We start from the raw sequence: 19059 nt of genomic DNA, 5'->3' as shown, positions 1-19059 counted from the left end.
CTACTCAGGAGGCTGAGGCAGGAGAATGGCGTAAACCCGGGAGGCGGAGCTTGCAGTGAGCCGAGATCGCGCCACGGCACTTAGCCGGGGCACAGAGCGAGACTCGTCTCAAAAAAAAAAAAAAAAAAAAAAAAATTAAAGGTACTACTGAATAATATTTTCACATGAATAGCACTGCTGCTCTGGCAATTAAGAGAATTAAGGTTACCTGATTCCATAAAGGCCCAATGTCATAAAAGAGGATCTCCCTGGCTGAAGAGCTCTCCTTAATGTGAACAATAAGAGAAAGCAAGAAGAAATTACTCTAGCTTCTCTGACTTACACAAAAGAACAAAAAATGGATGTGATTTGGAGTCAAAGATCCAGGTCATGGTCCTGGCTATATGATTCTGTAAAAACTACTAAACATCATCAGATCTAAGTTCTTCATCCGTTAAACAGCTTTAATTTCATCTGATAACCTAGTTATAAGGTTGTCAAAAAGGTGAAATAATATGTACTTTAAGCTACTTTGTAGGGCACAAAGAACATCTAATCGGGGGGTTTCAGCCTCAGCACTGTTGACATTTTGGGCTGGATCAGATCATTCTTTGTTGGAGGAGACTGCCTGGTACAAATCAGGATGTTTAGCAGCATCCCTGGTTTCTGTCTACTAGATGCCAGTAGTACCTGACAGTTGCAAACTATTATTCTTTCCTTATTTTTCCCTCCCCCATTATCTTGTACAGTATGGGCTATACTGCCACATATAAATTTATTCTTAATGCTTAGCCATAAGATTATACTGCCAACTGTCTAAGTTTTCCTGATTCCCTCAAACATTTAAGGGAATCACGGTTCAGCAGTACGTAAGTTTAAATGCTTCCACCTCTTTAAAGTACTAGTCCCTTATACACAGTACCTTTCAGCATGGAGGTAAAATGATCTCCATGTAAAATAATATCTTTGTTAATTTCTAAAGCAGTCCAGATTCAATAAGTACAAATCACCAAGTGAAAAATGGATTAACTCTATTCTTTAAATAGCAATAGTGATGATGTTGTAAAATAAGAAACCACTTTGATAACCAGGGAAAAATAAATATAAAATAGTTTTGTACAGACAAAATGGCACCTAAGAATTGTATAATTCATATTTTTGTTTTTGTATGCTAGTCCCTCACCAGTGGAGATGCTTAGTAAGTCTGTTCATTTACTTAATAAACATATTTATTAAACACTATGTTAATATGCTTAATACGTGAAGCACCGAGCCAGCAACTGCTGATAAAATCAATAATAACCACCACCACCAAGAAAAAAATAATGCACAAAAATATGGTTTCTATCCTCACATAGTTTTCAGTTTAGTAGAGGAGAAAATAACCATTAAGTATTCAACTAGAGTATCAACACTACTAAAAACAATCACAGGTAAAAGACAGCGTGCTGATGAATTCATCCAACTCACACTCATGAACATGTGTGGAAAATATGTATTTCCTTATCAAGATTTTGGGTAAAGAGGTAGAGAAAAACCTAAAGGGATAAATAAATGATCATTTTGATAACACATTAATCAATATTGAAGGTCAATATGCCATTTAAATTTCTATTAAAAATGGTAACATATTCATCTATGAAATGATCACCATAAGAATAAAGCAGTTTACCAATTTTAGACACTAAAGTACCATGTGTAAGTTAGGTATAAAAACATGTAATTTATGAGATTTTCCTGATAATACACAAAAATCAGAATTGACCAATTATTTTACATGATTCTTTGGCAAGATACCCTGCAAAACAGCACATCTCATTTAGCTTTACTTTTTGTTTTCTAAGTTAAGGCGAAATGCTATTTAGCAACTCTCTTCTCTCAACTTCGTATTCACTTGCTACCAACAGAAAGAGGCTAGGATAGAAAGTCTAGAGGGGACCCCAAAAGCAGTAACTGAGGAAGGAAAGGAGCCAAGGAAAAGAACAAATTTTAATTAGGAGTTTCCTCTTCCTGTTGGGTGCAAAAAAGGTCTGGGTTTAAGCTCATGCGCTCACTTAAAAGTAGAGAGGAAGTTGGTAGAATTCTGGGTTGGTGTTCTCCCTTCTCCAAAAAGGTTTACTTTCTCTTCTATTTTATTCTCATTTATTGCAGATCAGAGGTATCTTTTCAAGACTGCTTCAGAATAAATGTAGTTTTTCAATATGTCTCCCTAATTACTGCATGCAAGGTATCCATTTTTCATGTCCTGTAAAAATTGGAGCAAGAAGCATTTTACAAGTACCAGGGATCATTATTCTGGTTCCACAGCTATTAGACCAACTCAGGTGGTCTGTGATACCTGATATGACGATCTCAGGGACATCCAGAATGTTGCCAAATGAAGCGGTTTTACGGTGGCCCCGTTTAGGCTTGGAATAGGCTGCAAAAACACATATATACAGTATACATGCAAACAACCACAAACAGTAACACAGAAAATGATTAACTACAAAAATAGACTCATTTTCAAATAGTTCATGTTAATAACATTTCATGCAGAATGGCATGCAGAACTACCTAACTTTTCATCCATGCTCAGAAAAGGCGAGATTAAAGAGCAAACAACTACCAAATACAAGATGTCTTACACACTGGTTTTAATCAGCAGAAAAAATAAAAAGAACAGAGACAAAGCTGCAGGGTAATGAGGAAGCAAAATTTCAAATATATTCATAGAAACAGTCTACCTAAGTGAAATCACTGATATGTGATGGGGGTGGGGGAACGAAGGAGGAAAGAAGAAAGGCATTAAAAAGTAAGTAGTCATATTTGTTTTAATTACACAAACACAGGAATGTATGTTCAAGTTAGGTGATTCTTGAAGTGTGCTATAAAGTAAAATTCAATGATTAAATACTAATTATTGAATCAAGGTGTGAAATGTATATACTTTTGTAATCATACATATTTCTAGTAAACCAAATATTTACTATATTTTCCAAAGTTTAGGGTACATTCACAGTAAACACAAAGTCTGTCAAAAGACGGAAAGTATGAATCTTTCTAAGTAAGACAATTCATGAAAAAATTTAAATTGTGTAAAACTCAAAGGATGTACAATAGCATTTGTTCTACATTTAGGCAAAAAAAGATAGGGTAATTTTAACGTGTGGTTATCCTTCTAGCAAAGTCATTTCTGTAAATAATAATAAAAAACCAGTGCTTGACTAGAAATATGATACTAGCAAAGACATGAAACTATTATTACAACAATTTTCAGTTTTGAGACAGCAATTAGAATGTGGCAGATCTATCCTGAATAACATCCCTGAAGTGAAAAGGGTTCCTCAAAGCGTGAGGGTATGTCCCTGTGAGTAGGGTTCATCTGACACTACAGTGAGACAACCCTACTCCGAAGAAATACTTGTGATTCATGGAGACTCTGGGCTTGTCAGTGGCTGGTGACTTCTCAACTTAATAGTTTCTGAAGATCCATCTGTGGCAGACACAGCTATCTTCTGCCGGTCTCTACTCTTCCCTTCTGTTTTAGCAATAGTACTCTGATTTTATTTAGGACAGAAAAGTCATCAGATAAAAGAGGGCAGATCTCCTCTTCCCTTGGAGCTACATGTAGCCATTCGACCATGTTACTCTGACCAAGGACGTGTGGACATTGTTAAGAGAGGCACCTGGGAATGTTCCTTCAAAGAACTTGGATGCCTATTTGCCCTACCCCCATGTCTTCCTTCCTGCTGCCTGGAATGTAGAAGTGATGAAAGGGAACTTTCACAACCATTTTGGAGCACAGGATAACTTTGAGAATGGAAGCTATACAATAGGGATTACGGCACAGAAATAGGAGACCAGTTACTTCAAGATCACAGAGCCCACTACCTTCAGACTTGTTTATGTGTGAAAAATAATGCTTATGTGTTATAGACACTGTTATTTTGGAAATCTGTTATATCTAATGGATTCTAATACTAGCTGATAAAAATCAATGATCATGATTAGTTGAAGACAAGTATAGTATGATGGTCCATCTTGACAACTTCTTTCTGAAAGAGCTCCACACACAATGAGAGTATTCTATTTAGAAAAAAACCAAATAAGTGAAAAAAATACCTAAAACATTGGTTAGCTAAGTTAAAAAAGATGCAAATACACATAGAAATAGACATTTATACGTATATATATAGCTAAAAGACTGGGGTAAATACACAAAAATGTTAAGTGTTTATCTCTGAGTGGGGTAATTATATAAGTTTTTTTGGCTTGTTTACATTTCCACATTTTCCACAACAGAAATGTGTTTACTTTTAAAATCAGCTCCCCCCAATCCCTGGAAAGAATCAGCAAAAAACAACAAAGTCCAAATTAAACCAGCATTACTAAAATGAAACCTGGTCAGAAAATTAGGTTGTCAGTTTACTTAGGTAACAAAACATGTAATTGTTTTTGTGCTGACCAGTTCTTCCATGATTAATAATTTTAAGAACTGAACAATGGAATTTAAATGCTAGCTTTTCCAAGATCCAATAAAATTATGATCTTTTACTTTACAATTAAAAAAATTAACCATAACCAGCTTAGCTAATATTTTGTCACTGGAATGAAGGAGCAGATAGAAGGTCAAATCATACGTGGATCTGGAATACATTTTTCTGTTAAATTTGGAACAAAATATTTGCTATTATTAGAGCAAAAAAATCTAGTAGTATCACTCAAAATCCCCAAAATATTCCGGTTTTGGCAGAATTTCTCACTCAGACTTTCAACTCATGTTTGAGCAGAAAGAATTACATTTGATAAAATCTGTAAATGAGGAAGGCATACTTTCTCATCCAAATAATTTTACAAGTCATACCTTCCTTATTTGGAATTTGAGATAAATGCAAAATTATTGCTAGTAACTTAGAAAAATATATTGTAAACCTACTTCCTATTTAAAAAAAACACACACACACACAAAACCTCTGACAACTGAAACTACCATGGCCAAAAAGGCTTATATACATTTTCACTCTTTAGACTTGTAGTTCCTTTTTACCTGTGGTTGCAGCGATCCTAGCTTCTATTTCAGACATGTCAGCACTCATCCTCTTGCCCTCAGAGGTTGGGGGCAAGCTCTCCACACTGCTCCCACGGGAGGCTCCCAAGCTTAAACGTCCAGATTCACTCTGTTAAAATTACAGGTCAATCTGAATTACTGAAGTTCTTTAGATTTAGCAGTCTTAGGCAACCTAAAAGGAGGAAGATGGCAAGTAGGATTCTGATGGATCCTGTTCTGCTCTGAAAGGAGAGGGAAGTTTGCACGAGAGGGAGCTACAGCAGTAAGGGAAAGCAAGCTGCGGATACTGTTTCTAAAAGCCCCAATTATTCATTAACCTAAATGCCTCAGGCAAAATGAATAAACTCACTCCTTACAATATCTTTAAAAATCAACAACGGCAAAAATATAATAAATCTGAATAGCATGAAATGATACACTTAGGACAACTCCTCTAACTGGGCAGCACAGCCAAAATATATCCGTTTTACATTTTTAACCATCAACCATTACATTTAAGGATTATTATAGATAGGGAGTTAGAGTTGGCAAAGGTAGCAATCATTAGAAGGAAAAAACCATTTGGTAATAAATGGTAGGAGAATCTCATTACAAGTCTCTATTTGTAAGCTCTTCTATATGTTTCAGGAAGAAAATTCAGGATTTATAAAATAGAAGATGGTAAATAATTAATTTCATTTAGTATAATATTGTGACTACTGTTAAGGTTACCAATTTTACTTGTAATAACAAAACGAACCTGTTGCTTTGCCTGATTTTTCAACAATTTTGACTCTAAGCGCTTAATAGTATCATTTGTGGCAGGAACTTGCTCCATATTAGTGTCACTTTTATTACTCGTATTTGTAGAAGCAATGTCCATGAATGAGCCTAGGAAAAGCAGAAACATTTATGACTACTGGTTGGAAATAATACAAATGCTTCAGTTAGTATTATGTAACTTACATTCTTTTATAAACTAGCCAGGCAGGAACAGAAATAAGACTTTTCAAGCTAATGAAGATATCCAAACAAACCCATTTTAAGCAAAACTTAAGGCTAGCACAAAAAGGAACCAAGATGCCTAAATAGTCTTCTAATAGTCAAGAATAACTTAAGGTTTTTAACCTGAGCTAGTAGAAGAACTGAGGGCTATTAATTGAGATGGGGAAAGACTACAGGAAGATTGAGTTTGAAGGAAGTATCAGGAACTCTTGTTTGGAAAATATTGAGTTTCTAGTAGATGTAAAGAAAGTAGTTGGATATATGAGTATAGAGTTCAGGTATAAGACGGAAAAAATTATGAGCCAGCAGATGGTATATAATGCCACAATACTGGATGAGGTTACCAAGGAAATGAGTGCAGACAGATAAGTGAAGAAGCCAAATGATTGGGCCCTGGGCACTTCAACATTTCTAGGCTGGGGAGATGAGGAATAACCAGCAAAGAAAACTGAGAACAGATGGCCAGAGATGTAAGATGGAATCTAGGCTAGTATGGTATCTCAGAGGCCAACTGAATAAAGTGCTGTGTGTAAGAAGGAAAAAGTAATGAATTAGGTCAAGTGCTACTGAGAGTCAAGATGAGAAATGAAAATGATTCCTTAAATGTAGTGATGTAGAGATAACTAGTGACCTTGACAAGAACAATTCTGAAGTACTGGCATAATATATCTGAATGGAGTCAGCTCAAGAAAGAAGGGGAAAAGAGAAACTAGAGAATGCAAATACAGACTACGTATGTTCTAGGAATGATCCAGTAGAAAGTTAAAGCTGATGATGCGAGAGAGGGGAGAATTGCTCAGAAGAGTAGATGGGATATAATGCAGATGGGATATAATGCACAGGCAGAAAGGTACACCTTTGGCCAGAGGTAAGGATAGTTCAGCCAGAGTAACAGACGAAGGCAGAGTAGATGGGCACAGATGTTGTGGAAGCTGTCTTCTGATTACTCCACTTTTCTCAGATGAAGAGCAAACAAGATCAGCTGAGAGCGAGGAGTGGCGAGGAGGTGTTTGAAGCCCAAGGAGAGGCTACAGTATAAAATTAAGACATATAGGAGGAAAGAGATGAACTACAATATAGTACAACTGTCCAATAGCACTAAACATGCATGTGAGGATATCTCCAGCCACATTCAGCTGCACTGGTACAGGCAAGGGGTAACCCGAGTGTCAGCTTTTATTAGGCTTGTGGTTTAGCCAAGCAAGCTTGAGAGAGAGGCTAGAAAGATGAAAATTATTCCCAAAGGAATTATAATAGTTGATTGGAATTAAGTGGAGGGAGAAAGAAAAGAGGACTGAGGACCAGTGAAAAGGTGGGAGGCTAAAAAAACTCAAGGTCACAGTAAGGAAACGAAGAGAGGGTTTGGAGGACGTGGGAGATGCAAATTATAGAATTTTAGAGAAGTATATTTTAGAATTCAGAGCAACTCAAAATATTTTCAGTAAAACTGGAATTTGAGAATAACTAGCCAAACAATAAACCATCTCAAAATAAATAAAACTATTATTGAGGTGGGAGAAATAGATCAGTAAAAGTATTTGTCAATAAATGCAGGGTAAATACATATGCATATAGACACACACGTAGTTTTTAGTTTTAATTAATAATGAAATGCTTATAATGCCACTATATTTTGAGAAGTACAATATTTCTAAGTTACAGTATTATTTCTACTATCTTTTTGATGACCACAAATTACATGTCCCACTACTACTTCACATTTCGGAAAACTAAGGAACTTTTAACATAGCTTCTTAAATCAGAGTCTCTGTAGAAAAGAACAAAAATTAGGGTGTTCATGATGAAGAAATGTGTTAAATACATTTACAATAATTTCTAATACCACTTGATCTAGTAGTATCCATTTAAAAGTTATCTTTAAAGTTAAGAATGACATTCACTGCAATACAATATGCCATCTTTTTATTCATAATTATGTAGGAATTCCAAAACTTGGAAGCAGGTCTTCAATAACTCTTTAATCAGGGTATCTTCATGAAGAATGACGCACCTGTAAACTTAAATTGCAGTCAATCATATGAAATTAAGGAATTAAAATGCAAATGGAGACATTATTCATTACTTCTTGATTATAATTTCATGGGAATAGAGATGAAAGAAAAATCGAGTCGATACTCTTCCAAACTAGCCATTTACCTGTACTGGTGGCAGAGTTGCTCTGTCCTTCATCTGAATACTGACAAGGATACTGTAATGGCTCATCTGCTCCTGGAAAGTACTATATATAAAAAAGTAAACCACAGCTTAAAATTTCCTTAATACAAATTAAATCCTCTTAATGCTTTATTTTCCCTAAGGTATATACTAAATTCGTAGGTGCCTAAGTTTTTTATTTTACAAAGATTACAATAATGTACTCTTGGATTTCAACTTTGATCAACGCCATGCACCTACCTAAGAATCTAGCTTACATTGGAGTCTAGATAGTCTTGAAGAAAACAGCAAATATTTCTCTAGAGAAACATATGAAATAAAATAGTATCATTTCTCATAATTATATAAAACATATTCATGTTCTCACAATAGTGATTGAAACTTCCATATTGTTGCAATGACTGTTAGTCTGATAACTGAGACTATTATACCATAGAATAATTGTTAGAACATTTTAAATATTAAGAGAATAGATTATGAATATCTTTCTACAAACTGGAGGCATAATATTCAAAGTATATGCTGGACAAAAATATTAGAATTTAGAGAAAAAAAGGAAAGGTATTCTCCTCAAATTAGACAAAGCACAGAGAAGCAAAATTACAACTTCAACAACTTACATATCCCAAAGTTTTAAGTAATCTGACTACAGAGACTAAGTTGTTTTCTTATGCAAAATGTTCTACATATGACTGGTATCCAAATATGATGGTAAACTTTTAGTAGATTAGTTCAAGCTGCTTTGCCTAAAAAATTTTTAATAGATTGAATAAACAACCTTTTACCATTTAGGAAATCACTTAGTCTATATTTAAGAAGATTGTAAGATTCTTCTACTGAACAAACTGTTCCAAAATTCAGGCACTTTCACAGATACGTGAACTTTTTAAAGTCAAGATATCACTTCACAGTTTTTGTTAATGTAACAAAAACCAGACATGTAAAATATTCCAAATAATTCTAATGGTGCTTAATTCATAGACTAGGAAAATTTGATAATAATTTAAAAAGAGTTCTTCTAAACAGAAGGAAGTTTAACTTTTTACTGGGATATAAAAACCTGAAAATAGGCCAAATAGTAAAAGTCACTCAAATAAATGTGTCTGAGAATGCAACCTATTGCCTTGCATAAATGACTAAACGCTTGATGAAAATTTGTATCAGAAAAATGTAAAATTTAGTTTAGCATATATTGAAGTCATAATATTAATGTATCTAAGTCCTGTGACGGCTTTAGAGATTATTTCAGTTTCTCCCGCGTTACAGATGAGGCAACAGGCCCAGGGACAAACACACTTGTCCACTAATGTAAGCAAAAAGAAAAAAGCAAGTCTAGAAACCTAGTCCAGCCATCTTTCCGGTGATAAAGAACTAGATTTTCCCTCTCAAAATAATGTTTCCTCTTCTGACTATGAGTAATAAATGCCCATTCTCACTTAGAAAACATAGTAATATATAAAGCAGAATATCATTAAAACTCAGCACATATTAAATTCCCCTAAATCCAAAGCCCCTCAAAAGAAGGATTATACCCGCATCAAGTGAGTCATTATTTTCACAATTTCCTCCATTGAAGGGCGCTGGGAAGGATCTTTAGACCAACAACGAGTCATCAGGCTCTCAATGGGCTTAGGTAAATTTTTGATCAGTGGTGGTCGAGTACCTACAGTTGAAAATTAGAGGAAGAGAGGAAGAATGTATTTACCCAAAGAATGATGCAAACTCTTTGTACATATTTCCAAAGTGGTATTTATTTTATAGATCTTGTAGTTTAAGATCTATAATTTGGAGTAATAAAAGTGCTTTGTAATTTTATCAATTAACAAGTTAGTTCTTTTATTCCTTACCTCATGGACGTTCAATTATTTACTGAAAACTGACAGAAAGCAAGCAAGCAAGCTGTCCTGGTCAATGCTGTCACAGTCTCTACAATGATACTAATGGTAGTAATATTAAAGGCAGTATAGGAAACTGGTAAAAACAGCTAAGATTACTCAGATGATGGTACTGTTTGATAAATCTATGAGTGACCTAAATAGTTAGGCAGACATTTGTTTTTATACTTGTGGAATAACGTAAAAAATGGCCATTAGTCACATGATTATAAACAAGGCATAGAAATGAAATAACTTGAGTGGTGCTAAAGTTAAGAAGCTAAGTAATTTTCCTTCATGAAAAGCTATTTTCCCAAGCAAATGTAAAGTACCTTTCCTAATGAAGAGGATGCATTCTAACATCATATGTGGTTAAAACAATATCAGAACTATAAAAGAAACAGGATGGATGCAAGGACATTGAGTCCATAAGCCAATATGACTGAAGATATGAGCATTCAAGTTAGAAGCATCTGGATTTGAATCCCAGCTCTACCACTTACTAATCTTGTGACTTTAAGCAAGTTATTTAACTTCTTTAGGCCTCAGTTTCCTAATCTGTAAAATGAGGCAACAGTACTTACCTTCAAAGGGTGGGTGAGAATATAAACAGGAACAATATGTGAAGCATTATTATGCTTTGCTTTTTCTCCTTGATGAGGCCCTTGCTTCTTCAGGAGAAAAGGGCTATAACTCTCCAGTTATATTAACCATGTCAGATATTTTATGTATGTATTTTTTAATTTTTTCCAGGATCCAGCCTGAGGTTTCTCCCTAAGAGACAGCCAACCTAGACAGTGGGCTCTGGTTGTGTACTGATGGCCTTTCCCTAATCAGCGCAGCCAGTGAACATCCTCAGCTGCATGTGTAGACCAGGACTACTCTTAATCCTGCTCTGCTGGACTCTGGGGCAGGGACAGGGCAGAGTCTGATAATGGTAAAGGAGTCTCTTAACAAAGAATTGTACATTTTAATGTTACAGATAAATGATATTCTTTAGGGAAGGGGACAGGAGCAGTCTTCCAAGTAGAAAACACAATAAGTACATTTAAGAAAAATTTCATTTTACGAACCATTATGAACAGCCCACATGATTCGGAAAGCTGGGCCACCAATCTCATCAAAGGGTTTCCGACGCGTTATCACTTCCCAAAGAATAATACCCCAGCTGAAGACGTCACATTTTTCACTGTAATTACTACCTAGAAAAAAAAGGTGGTATATAACCTAATGACTATTTTCCCACATGACTTACAGAAACAATGGCTTACATTTTGAGAATGGGTATCATGGATAAAAACAAGGCTGTCACACGTAGAACTAAGAAACTACTCTTTTTGAAGTACTTTGTCTTTTCAACAAGTACCTTTTTAAATGAATTAAGTATCAACGATACACTAAGAAAATCTACTTCAGAAACTTGGTTATTTTCTATCTTTTCATCATGAGGCATAGGACTTGACTTTTATGTATTTAGACTGATACTTTCTCTGGGGCAGAGTATGAAACATCTGTACGTTCCTTTATGTTGTTTATTATTATTTTATTCTGAGACAGGGTCTCATACTCTCATCCAGGCTGGAGCTCAGTGTAGCCTCAAACTCTTGGGCTCAAGTGATCCTCCTGAGTAGCTGGAGCTACAGGCATGCGCTGGCATAACTGGTTAATTTTCTAAATTTTTTGTAGAGACGGGGTCTTGCATTGCTGCCCAGGCTGGTCTCAAACTCCTGGGCTCAACTGATCCTCCTGCTCTGGCCTCCCAAAGCGCTGGGATCATAGGCATGAGCCATTGTGCCTAGCCTCCTTTCTGTTACATTTTAATCTTAAATTTTCTTCCCATTCTCTGATGGACAGCACTACTCTGCTATCAAAGCAGAAGAACTTTCTAATTTAGTGTTACAATTTCTTCCTCAATATATGGTGAAGGGAAATTCTTAATTTGTAACTTAAACGTAAGTTGTAAGTAATGAAAATTATGGATAACCCAAGTTATACAGCAAAATTTACAAACTAAGTAGGTGGTTGAATCAGCACAGTAAACACCCTTTATAATCTCCCCAAAACAAAAACTCAACCCACTGTAAGAATGAACAATTATTATAGCTATCGCTTTACATGCTAAGCAGTACACTGTAATATAGCACTACAACCATGCTACAATCTAATTTGGGCTACAGGTTGACTGATATCTTTCAGAAATGAAGAAACACAGCCTAACAGTCTGCATTTTGTTGCTCTAGACACTTAAGGGTTGTCTAGAGCAATAAAATTAATCTTTTGTATAAACAAATCTTTTTGCACTCCACATACAGTAACATTAGGTCATTTTAACTCACACAAAAGTATATTAAATAAGTAAATAATTTTAAAACAATGTCAAATGTATACATTCTGTATATGAAACAGGAGGCATTATTTAATCTTGTGTAATATAACACCTGATTGTTCATTCATTATTAAATTGAATTTTAGGGCAAAAGAGCTCCACTCAGGTGACTAGTTGCGTTGCAATTTCTCTTTCTCTGGGGTGGCTAAAAACAAACAGAAAACCCAAAAACTTTAAAGTCATCAAAAATAAAAGAAATAAGCTATAACTAGAGTCTGATTAACTGAATGTATCTGAATTTTATGGGCATTCACACTTCCTAACATACAAATCACACATCTTCAGTTCCACTTCTCTCATTTAAAAGATAATTTGATGTTTTTATACAGAAACCTAGTATATAATTTACAGACATCTCTTTTAGAACTTCAGTGACATATGGAGGTATAAAAGAAGGTAAACATATAAGCTTGACCTTTATTGGTGGTCAAGCAATTTATTTGTAATTCTTAGTATCTTATTTCTGTCCAATTACTTGCATTCTTTTTTTTTTTTTTTTTTGAGACGGAGTCTCGCTCTGTCACCCAGGCTGGAGTGCAGTGGCGCGATCTCGGCTCACTGCAAGCTCTGCCTCCCGGGTTCAAGTGATTCTCCTGCCTCAGCCTCCCGAGTAGCTGGGACTATAGGTGCTGGCCACTATGCCTGGCTAATGTTTTGTATTTTTAGTAGAGATGGGGTTTCACCGTGTTAGTCAGGATGGTCTTGATCTCCTGACCTCGTGATCCGCCCGCCTCGGCCTCCCAAAGTGCTGGGATTACAGGCCTGAGCCACCACGCCCGGCCACTTGCATTCTTTTTAAGGCATCCTCATTTAAACTGTAGGGCTCTCAATTTTTAATTGCTAGGAAACCAATACAAAAACACAGTTAATTCTCATTATTCCTGGTATTTACGTTCTATAAAGTTTCTGAGAACACTGAATTAGTGAAGACCGAATCATCGCTCCTAGGGAAAATACAGGGGTAGGTTCCTGTGCACCTCTGGTCACCACGTTTTTGTCAACTGATCAATATATAACTTTGTTTCATGTGTGTTTCTGCTTAAAGACACCTGGTTCTTATATACTGTTGATTCATTACCATTGAACTCATAGCCAACATTTCTGTAACTCATGCCTGAATGAAGATAATCTAACACATGTATATTGTCTGTTAAGACACATCACAGCCTTCTTGTACTTAGGCAGTACTATGCTTGAGGGCCATTTTAAGTACCAAAATTACCAACAAAAATCACAAAAATGAAAAAGGGCTCTAAACGGTACAAAAAAGACACCTGCTTACAGCATGAGAGCTGAAACAAGACGGAAGAGCATTGTCTTGTTCAGGCTCAGCTGGGAACATGTGTTAGATGACTCAAAATATGCACTGCTCGGTGCATGAACACTGTCTGCGAATACATGAAAGCACTGTCTGCAAATAACCATGAAAGCACCATGAGTATTAATTTTGGTGTTACAAATAAAGTTTAGCAATAGGCAATTTTGCAATTAAGAAATTGGTGAACAATGATGATCAACTGTACATATGCTTGAACCTGCATAGAAGATTTAAATCTTACTATAAAATTTAGGATATAACACTATATTTAATACCCCCTTAGATTTCATTGTATACTTTATGTATTATGCAGAAGTAAAACCATGGAAATGGGGAAAATCTATAAAAACATATTGAATTCACAAGGAGTGAGGGAGATTATCAAACATACCATACTTTTGCCATTTTACCTTCAAAAACTTCAGGTGCCATCCAAGCAGCACTCCCCTTGTTATTGGTCATGTGTGTCTGAATGTCACAGGCTGTACCAAAATCACAAATTTTCAGAACTGTCCCCCCTGCAACCAGCAGTAAGCTGTGTAAAAAAACCAAAAAACATCAAAAGTTACAAGGCCAACATTTTATTCTCAATAAAAGAAGAGACATTTGTGGAAATGGAAAAGGTTAAGCAAAATGAATATTATCATTCACCTTCTGTGAGATGACTAATTTACGTGGTTACTATAAAAGCCTAATAGTTCAGAGAAATATAAGCAAAAATTAATTAACCATAGCCTAGCTCTCTTTGGAAGGCTGCTAGACTCACATTCTGATGTCTTCATCTCTAGCTCCATAATCTTTCCTGACTATACTTCTCTCTGGCCAAAATAAAATGTGGGTTTAAAAAACTTCTAGTAGGTCAACATTACGGTATCCTAAAATGAGAGTTTAATCATAAATATGTACTACTTAAAAAATAGTAACACTATATAATTAAAGAAAATAAGCCAATATAGAAGGAAAAAAATGGTTTGTAATTTAATGTCTTTATTTTGAAGATACTTATAAAAATGCTCAATCCCAAAACCATTGTTGTGCTTAGACTATGTATGTGTGGGAGGAATAAAAATCTATTATAGCTAAAATGACCTAATGAGAGACTTCCGGAAAATTTTCTGAACTTAGGATTCTGACTTTCCTAGGTGTACTGTTACCCAACTACAATCACCAAGTAGCATACTCTTACTTACAATGTTTTGCTTTTCACGACAAACAGAAATAGAAATAGGTAATATAATTTGCACAATCACATTGTAGTAATATATCCAATAGCAGTACATAGGAATTCATTTTAATTACAAATTTTATAAAGTTTTTATATCGGGAGAGATTATTTGGAAATTTCTTCTTTTAGTCCAATGTGACTAAAATAAGCCAGATAAACTACTATTCACAGTTCCATAATACCAAAAAGACTCTCATAATCATTCCAATGAAAAGAATGCTAAATCCAGTATACCTCTACATGTACTTCAACAGAACTTTTTCCCCCATCTCGATGTTCTTGTTCAAACTCTTACACTTTTTACCCAAGAAAATTATAAGAACTCTGTAACTAGTTTCCTTGTTTTACACTGGTATATTCAAGATATCAAGATAATTTCTGATAATTCAAGATAATTTTCCCGAATGAGTTTTATGTTAGTACTCCTTTACTCGACTTCAAAAGTTCACCAGCCTTGAACAGGAAATTCAAGGCTCACCGAGATCTGAACTTAAATTATCTTTGTAGGCTTATTTCTCATGTACATGTGAATAAACTTGCAAAAGATAAAATACAAGCACAAGCACAACTTGATTGTGTATAAAACACCTCCCTAGATCATGTACCGTCTTTAGATACCATTTGAGGAACTCTTCCTGACCACAGAAACTGTAGGTTTTCCACTGACAATAAGATATAGCGGGTATTGGCCGGGAGCGGTGGCTCAGGCCTGTAGTCCCAGCACTTTGGGAGGCTGAGGTGGGCGGATCACGAGGTCAGGAGATTGAGACCATCCTGGCTAACACGGTGAAACCCCGCCTCTACTAAAAATACAAAAAATTAGCCAGGCGTGGTGGCACCTGTAGTCCCAGCTACTCTGGAGGCTGAGGCAGGAAAATTGCTTGAACCTGGGAGGTGGAGGTGGCAGTGAGTTGAGATGGTCCCACTACACTTCAACCCGGGCGACAGAGTAAGACTCCATCTCAAAAAAAGAAAGAAAGAAAAAAAGATATAGCAGGTATTCATGTACGTCCAATTGTATATAAAAGCATAGCCATTCCAAAGAACTTTCTTTTACCCAGTACTTTCTGCATTAGAATCAATTCTGATTCTAAAGTTTAACTTGTATACCAGGGCCTCCAAAGATGATCTGCAAAATGAATCCAATCATGGAGAGGCCTGGAATACATGACCTAGACCAGACCTTCTGTAAATATATTAATGGTATTTACTAGCAAAAGGAGAGTCTCTATCTACAAATGATTTTAGAAGGATACATCTGGTCTAACTAGGTTGACTAAATAAACCTAAAATTTATGTGGCATGGTTGGGTGAAGATTAGGGATAGTCGTTTAAGCTGTGTAATTAGTGCAATGTAAAAGATGTTAGAAAATGGAAATGATTTCCTTTTGTAAGATACTTCTCCATATATTGTTCAATAACTAATAATTTATTCCAAAGCCAGAACATATTGTAATGAGGAGGAAAGGGATACTTTTGGGTGTTGCATCAGATGCATTCAGGCTCCTTTAGGAAAAGAATGCTTTGGCTGTACCTGATGCTTGCCTATATCCTTTGGATCATTTGTCAGTTTGCTGCTGGTTAAGAGCTGTGATTCTCATGAGTTTGCTTTAATAATTCAACTCTGTTAATATAGTGGGAATATTCACAAACAGGAAAAAAAAGACGAAGTGATTTCTTCATTAGTTAAGGCAGGTAACCACGATAGTAGCCTCAGGAAAAATAAAAGCTTAAACAATATTTTATCAGTGACCTGGGGAAACAGAAATCAGTTTAAGTTTGGGAGCAGAGATAAGATACACTAGCAAGAACAGTGATTCTAAGAGTTGGAACCTATGTAGAGTATATCAGATTAGACCTGAGAGTGATAAGTTACACCCAGAAGGGATGTTTTAATGCTTTAACCCAGTATCAAGAGAATGAAATAACTGAAGACTATATTGATTTCCTAAGGGAAATCTCTACTGTAAAGACTAATGCGCTGGGGTGGGAGCTTGGGGAAGGGTAAAGAAGATACGTGGAGACTATTTTTACTCTGTCACAGGTGCATAAAAGAAAAAAAAGAGAGAAAAGGAAAAAATATGTTTTATGTGTATATTTTCTTTAACTGAATATCTATACAAACAAAAACCCCAAAGTTTTAGTCTTTTAAAATATTTATCTAAGGAATTTGTAAGTTTTTTAAAGTCCCAGGTATTCACATTATGAAGAATCCAGAATATTTTCAATTTCTACCCAGATACCAAGAAATGCTCTTTTACTTTCCTCTGAAAGAGCAAGTAATCACAACTCTGCAAATTTTTGTAGAATGTTTATGTGCTAGGTGTTAGGGACACAGCAAGAAAAACGTCAGACCTGTCTCTGCCCTCAAGGAATTGTCTAACAGCAATATTATATACTGCAGGCACAAAATGAGATTTTTATAGGCTAACAGAGTCTAGAAGTATGCTAATCTAAGGTAGAAGTTACCAAAAATAAAAATCCCACTAAAGACAACATCTAAAATACAAGCTTAGATAAATGACTAAACGATGAAGGTGAGTTAAAAGTAAACATTGAGTAAGCCAAATAGAGAAAAGAGAAACTCCTGTACAATAATCAGCTTGAATTCGAGAGTGAGAGAGAAGGAGGAAGGGGCTGAAGTGTGTCACGTTATTAGAACTTACTTTGGTGGTTTCAGGTCCCTGTGAATTAGCGCTTTGGGTTGCATGCTGTGAAGATAAGCCACTCCTTGGGAACACTGTAAACACCAACTCATTGCATGGGCAGCAGTATAATATGGCAATGGTTCAGCACCATGCAGCACTGCAAAAAAAAGGCACAAACTAAAAAGAACTTTATTGCATATAACAAAAGACACAATGTGAATGCAAGCACTATCAGAATGCATGACTGGGTATTTTTCTACATATACATATGCTCCATCAGTTCTGCTTTTAATTGTTTTCTTTCTTTTCTCTTTTTGTTTTTTTGAGATGGAGTATCACTTTGTCGCCAGGCTGGAGTGTAGTGGTGCGATCTTGGCTCACTGCAACCTCCGCCTCCTGGGTTCAAGTGATTCTCCTGGCTCAGCCACCCGAGTAGCTGGGACTACAGGTGTGTGCCACCATGCCCAGCTAATTTTTGTATTTTTAGTAGAGACAGGGTATCACCATGTTGGCCAGGATGGTCTTGATCTCTTGACCTCATGATCCGCCTGCCTTGGCCTCCCAAAGTGCTAGGATTACAGGCGTGAGCCACCATGCCTGGCCTTTTAATTTTTTTTTCTAAATAAAAAGGATGAAAATATATAATAATTTTGAGTGGATAACTGCCATAATAGTAACATTTAATAGTACATCTATTAAATGTTATTCCTACATTCAAGTAAAATCAAATATACATTACCACACTTTTTCAAACACATAAAGACTTTCATAAAGTAATATAAATTATGAGCAGTCTTACGGCACACTACTACAAGAGAGAGGCAGAGCATAGTACAGAAAGAAACAAAACAATGTATATCAAGATGTTTGCACCTGTATTTTCTGTAATGGCTAAAAACCAGAAGTAGTTCAATCAAATAAAACAATAGGGTATTAGATATCCATCAACAATGAAGAACACATGGGCAGTAAATACAAGTAAAAGTTTACATAAAATAATATTAATTATAAAATAAGATGTAACAATTTGTTTTATATAACTAGTGCTACAAGAGACAATACATGTCTGCATATGGTTGGTATTTTTAGGGTAAAAGAGTTCTATTCTACAAAGGTAACTACACAAGGTTTTTTTCATTGCTACAAATAAAAGGTTGTGTGAAGTGAGTTTTCACAATTTTTTTTTTAAAAAAAGAAAAAATAAAGCAGAGTGAAATGGAAATATGGTTAAAGAGTTCTAAAATGAGGAGGCTCAACGTTATGAGGGCAAAAAGAAAAAAATCTGAAGATATTTTAAAATCTATTTAAAAAGTAAATTTTTTACTTAAATGCTTTTAATGAAATGCAAAGTACCATCTACTTAAAAAATTGACAGATCTCTAAATTTCACAAACTAATGTTATAGAATCTTATCTTTCCA

General features: G+C 35.4%; 1 protein-coding gene across 2 annotated transcripts in view; it reads right to left on the bottom strand.

Annotated features, from left to right (window-relative positions):
* The window catches only part of MAP3K7 (mitogen-activated protein kinase kinase kinase 7), a 72979-nt gene that overhangs the window by 28044 nt on the left and 25876 nt on the right, over positions 1-19059 (bottom strand). The window contains exons 5-12 of one of the 2 annotated variants that reach the window (XM_008006642.3): positions 17658-17796; positions 14177-14301; positions 11136-11264; positions 9721-9851; positions 8171-8252; positions 5769-5899; positions 5009-5138; positions 2318-2398 (exon numbers count right to left, since the gene is read on the bottom strand). In XM_008006642.3, the coding sequence (XP_008004833.1) occupies positions 2318-2398; positions 5009-5138; positions 5769-5899; positions 8171-8252; positions 9721-9851; positions 11136-11264; positions 14177-14301; positions 17658-17796 (948 nt within the window). The remainder of the gene's footprint in view (positions 1-2317; positions 2399-5008; positions 5139-5768; positions 5900-8170; positions 8253-9720; positions 9852-11135; positions 11265-14176; positions 14302-17657; positions 17797-19059) is intronic. The other variant, XM_008006643.3, reaches the window with a different exon arrangement.

This window comes from Chlorocebus sabaeus, chromosome 13 (assembly GCF_047675955.1).
Source record: "Chlorocebus sabaeus isolate Y175 chromosome 13, mChlSab1.0.hap1, whole genome shotgun sequence".
Classification (NCBI taxonomy): domain Eukaryota; kingdom Metazoa; phylum Chordata; class Mammalia; order Primates; family Cercopithecidae; genus Chlorocebus; species Chlorocebus sabaeus.
The sequence above is the reverse complement of the archived record's forward strand: the minus strand, read 5'-3'. Positions and strand labels throughout refer to the sequence as shown.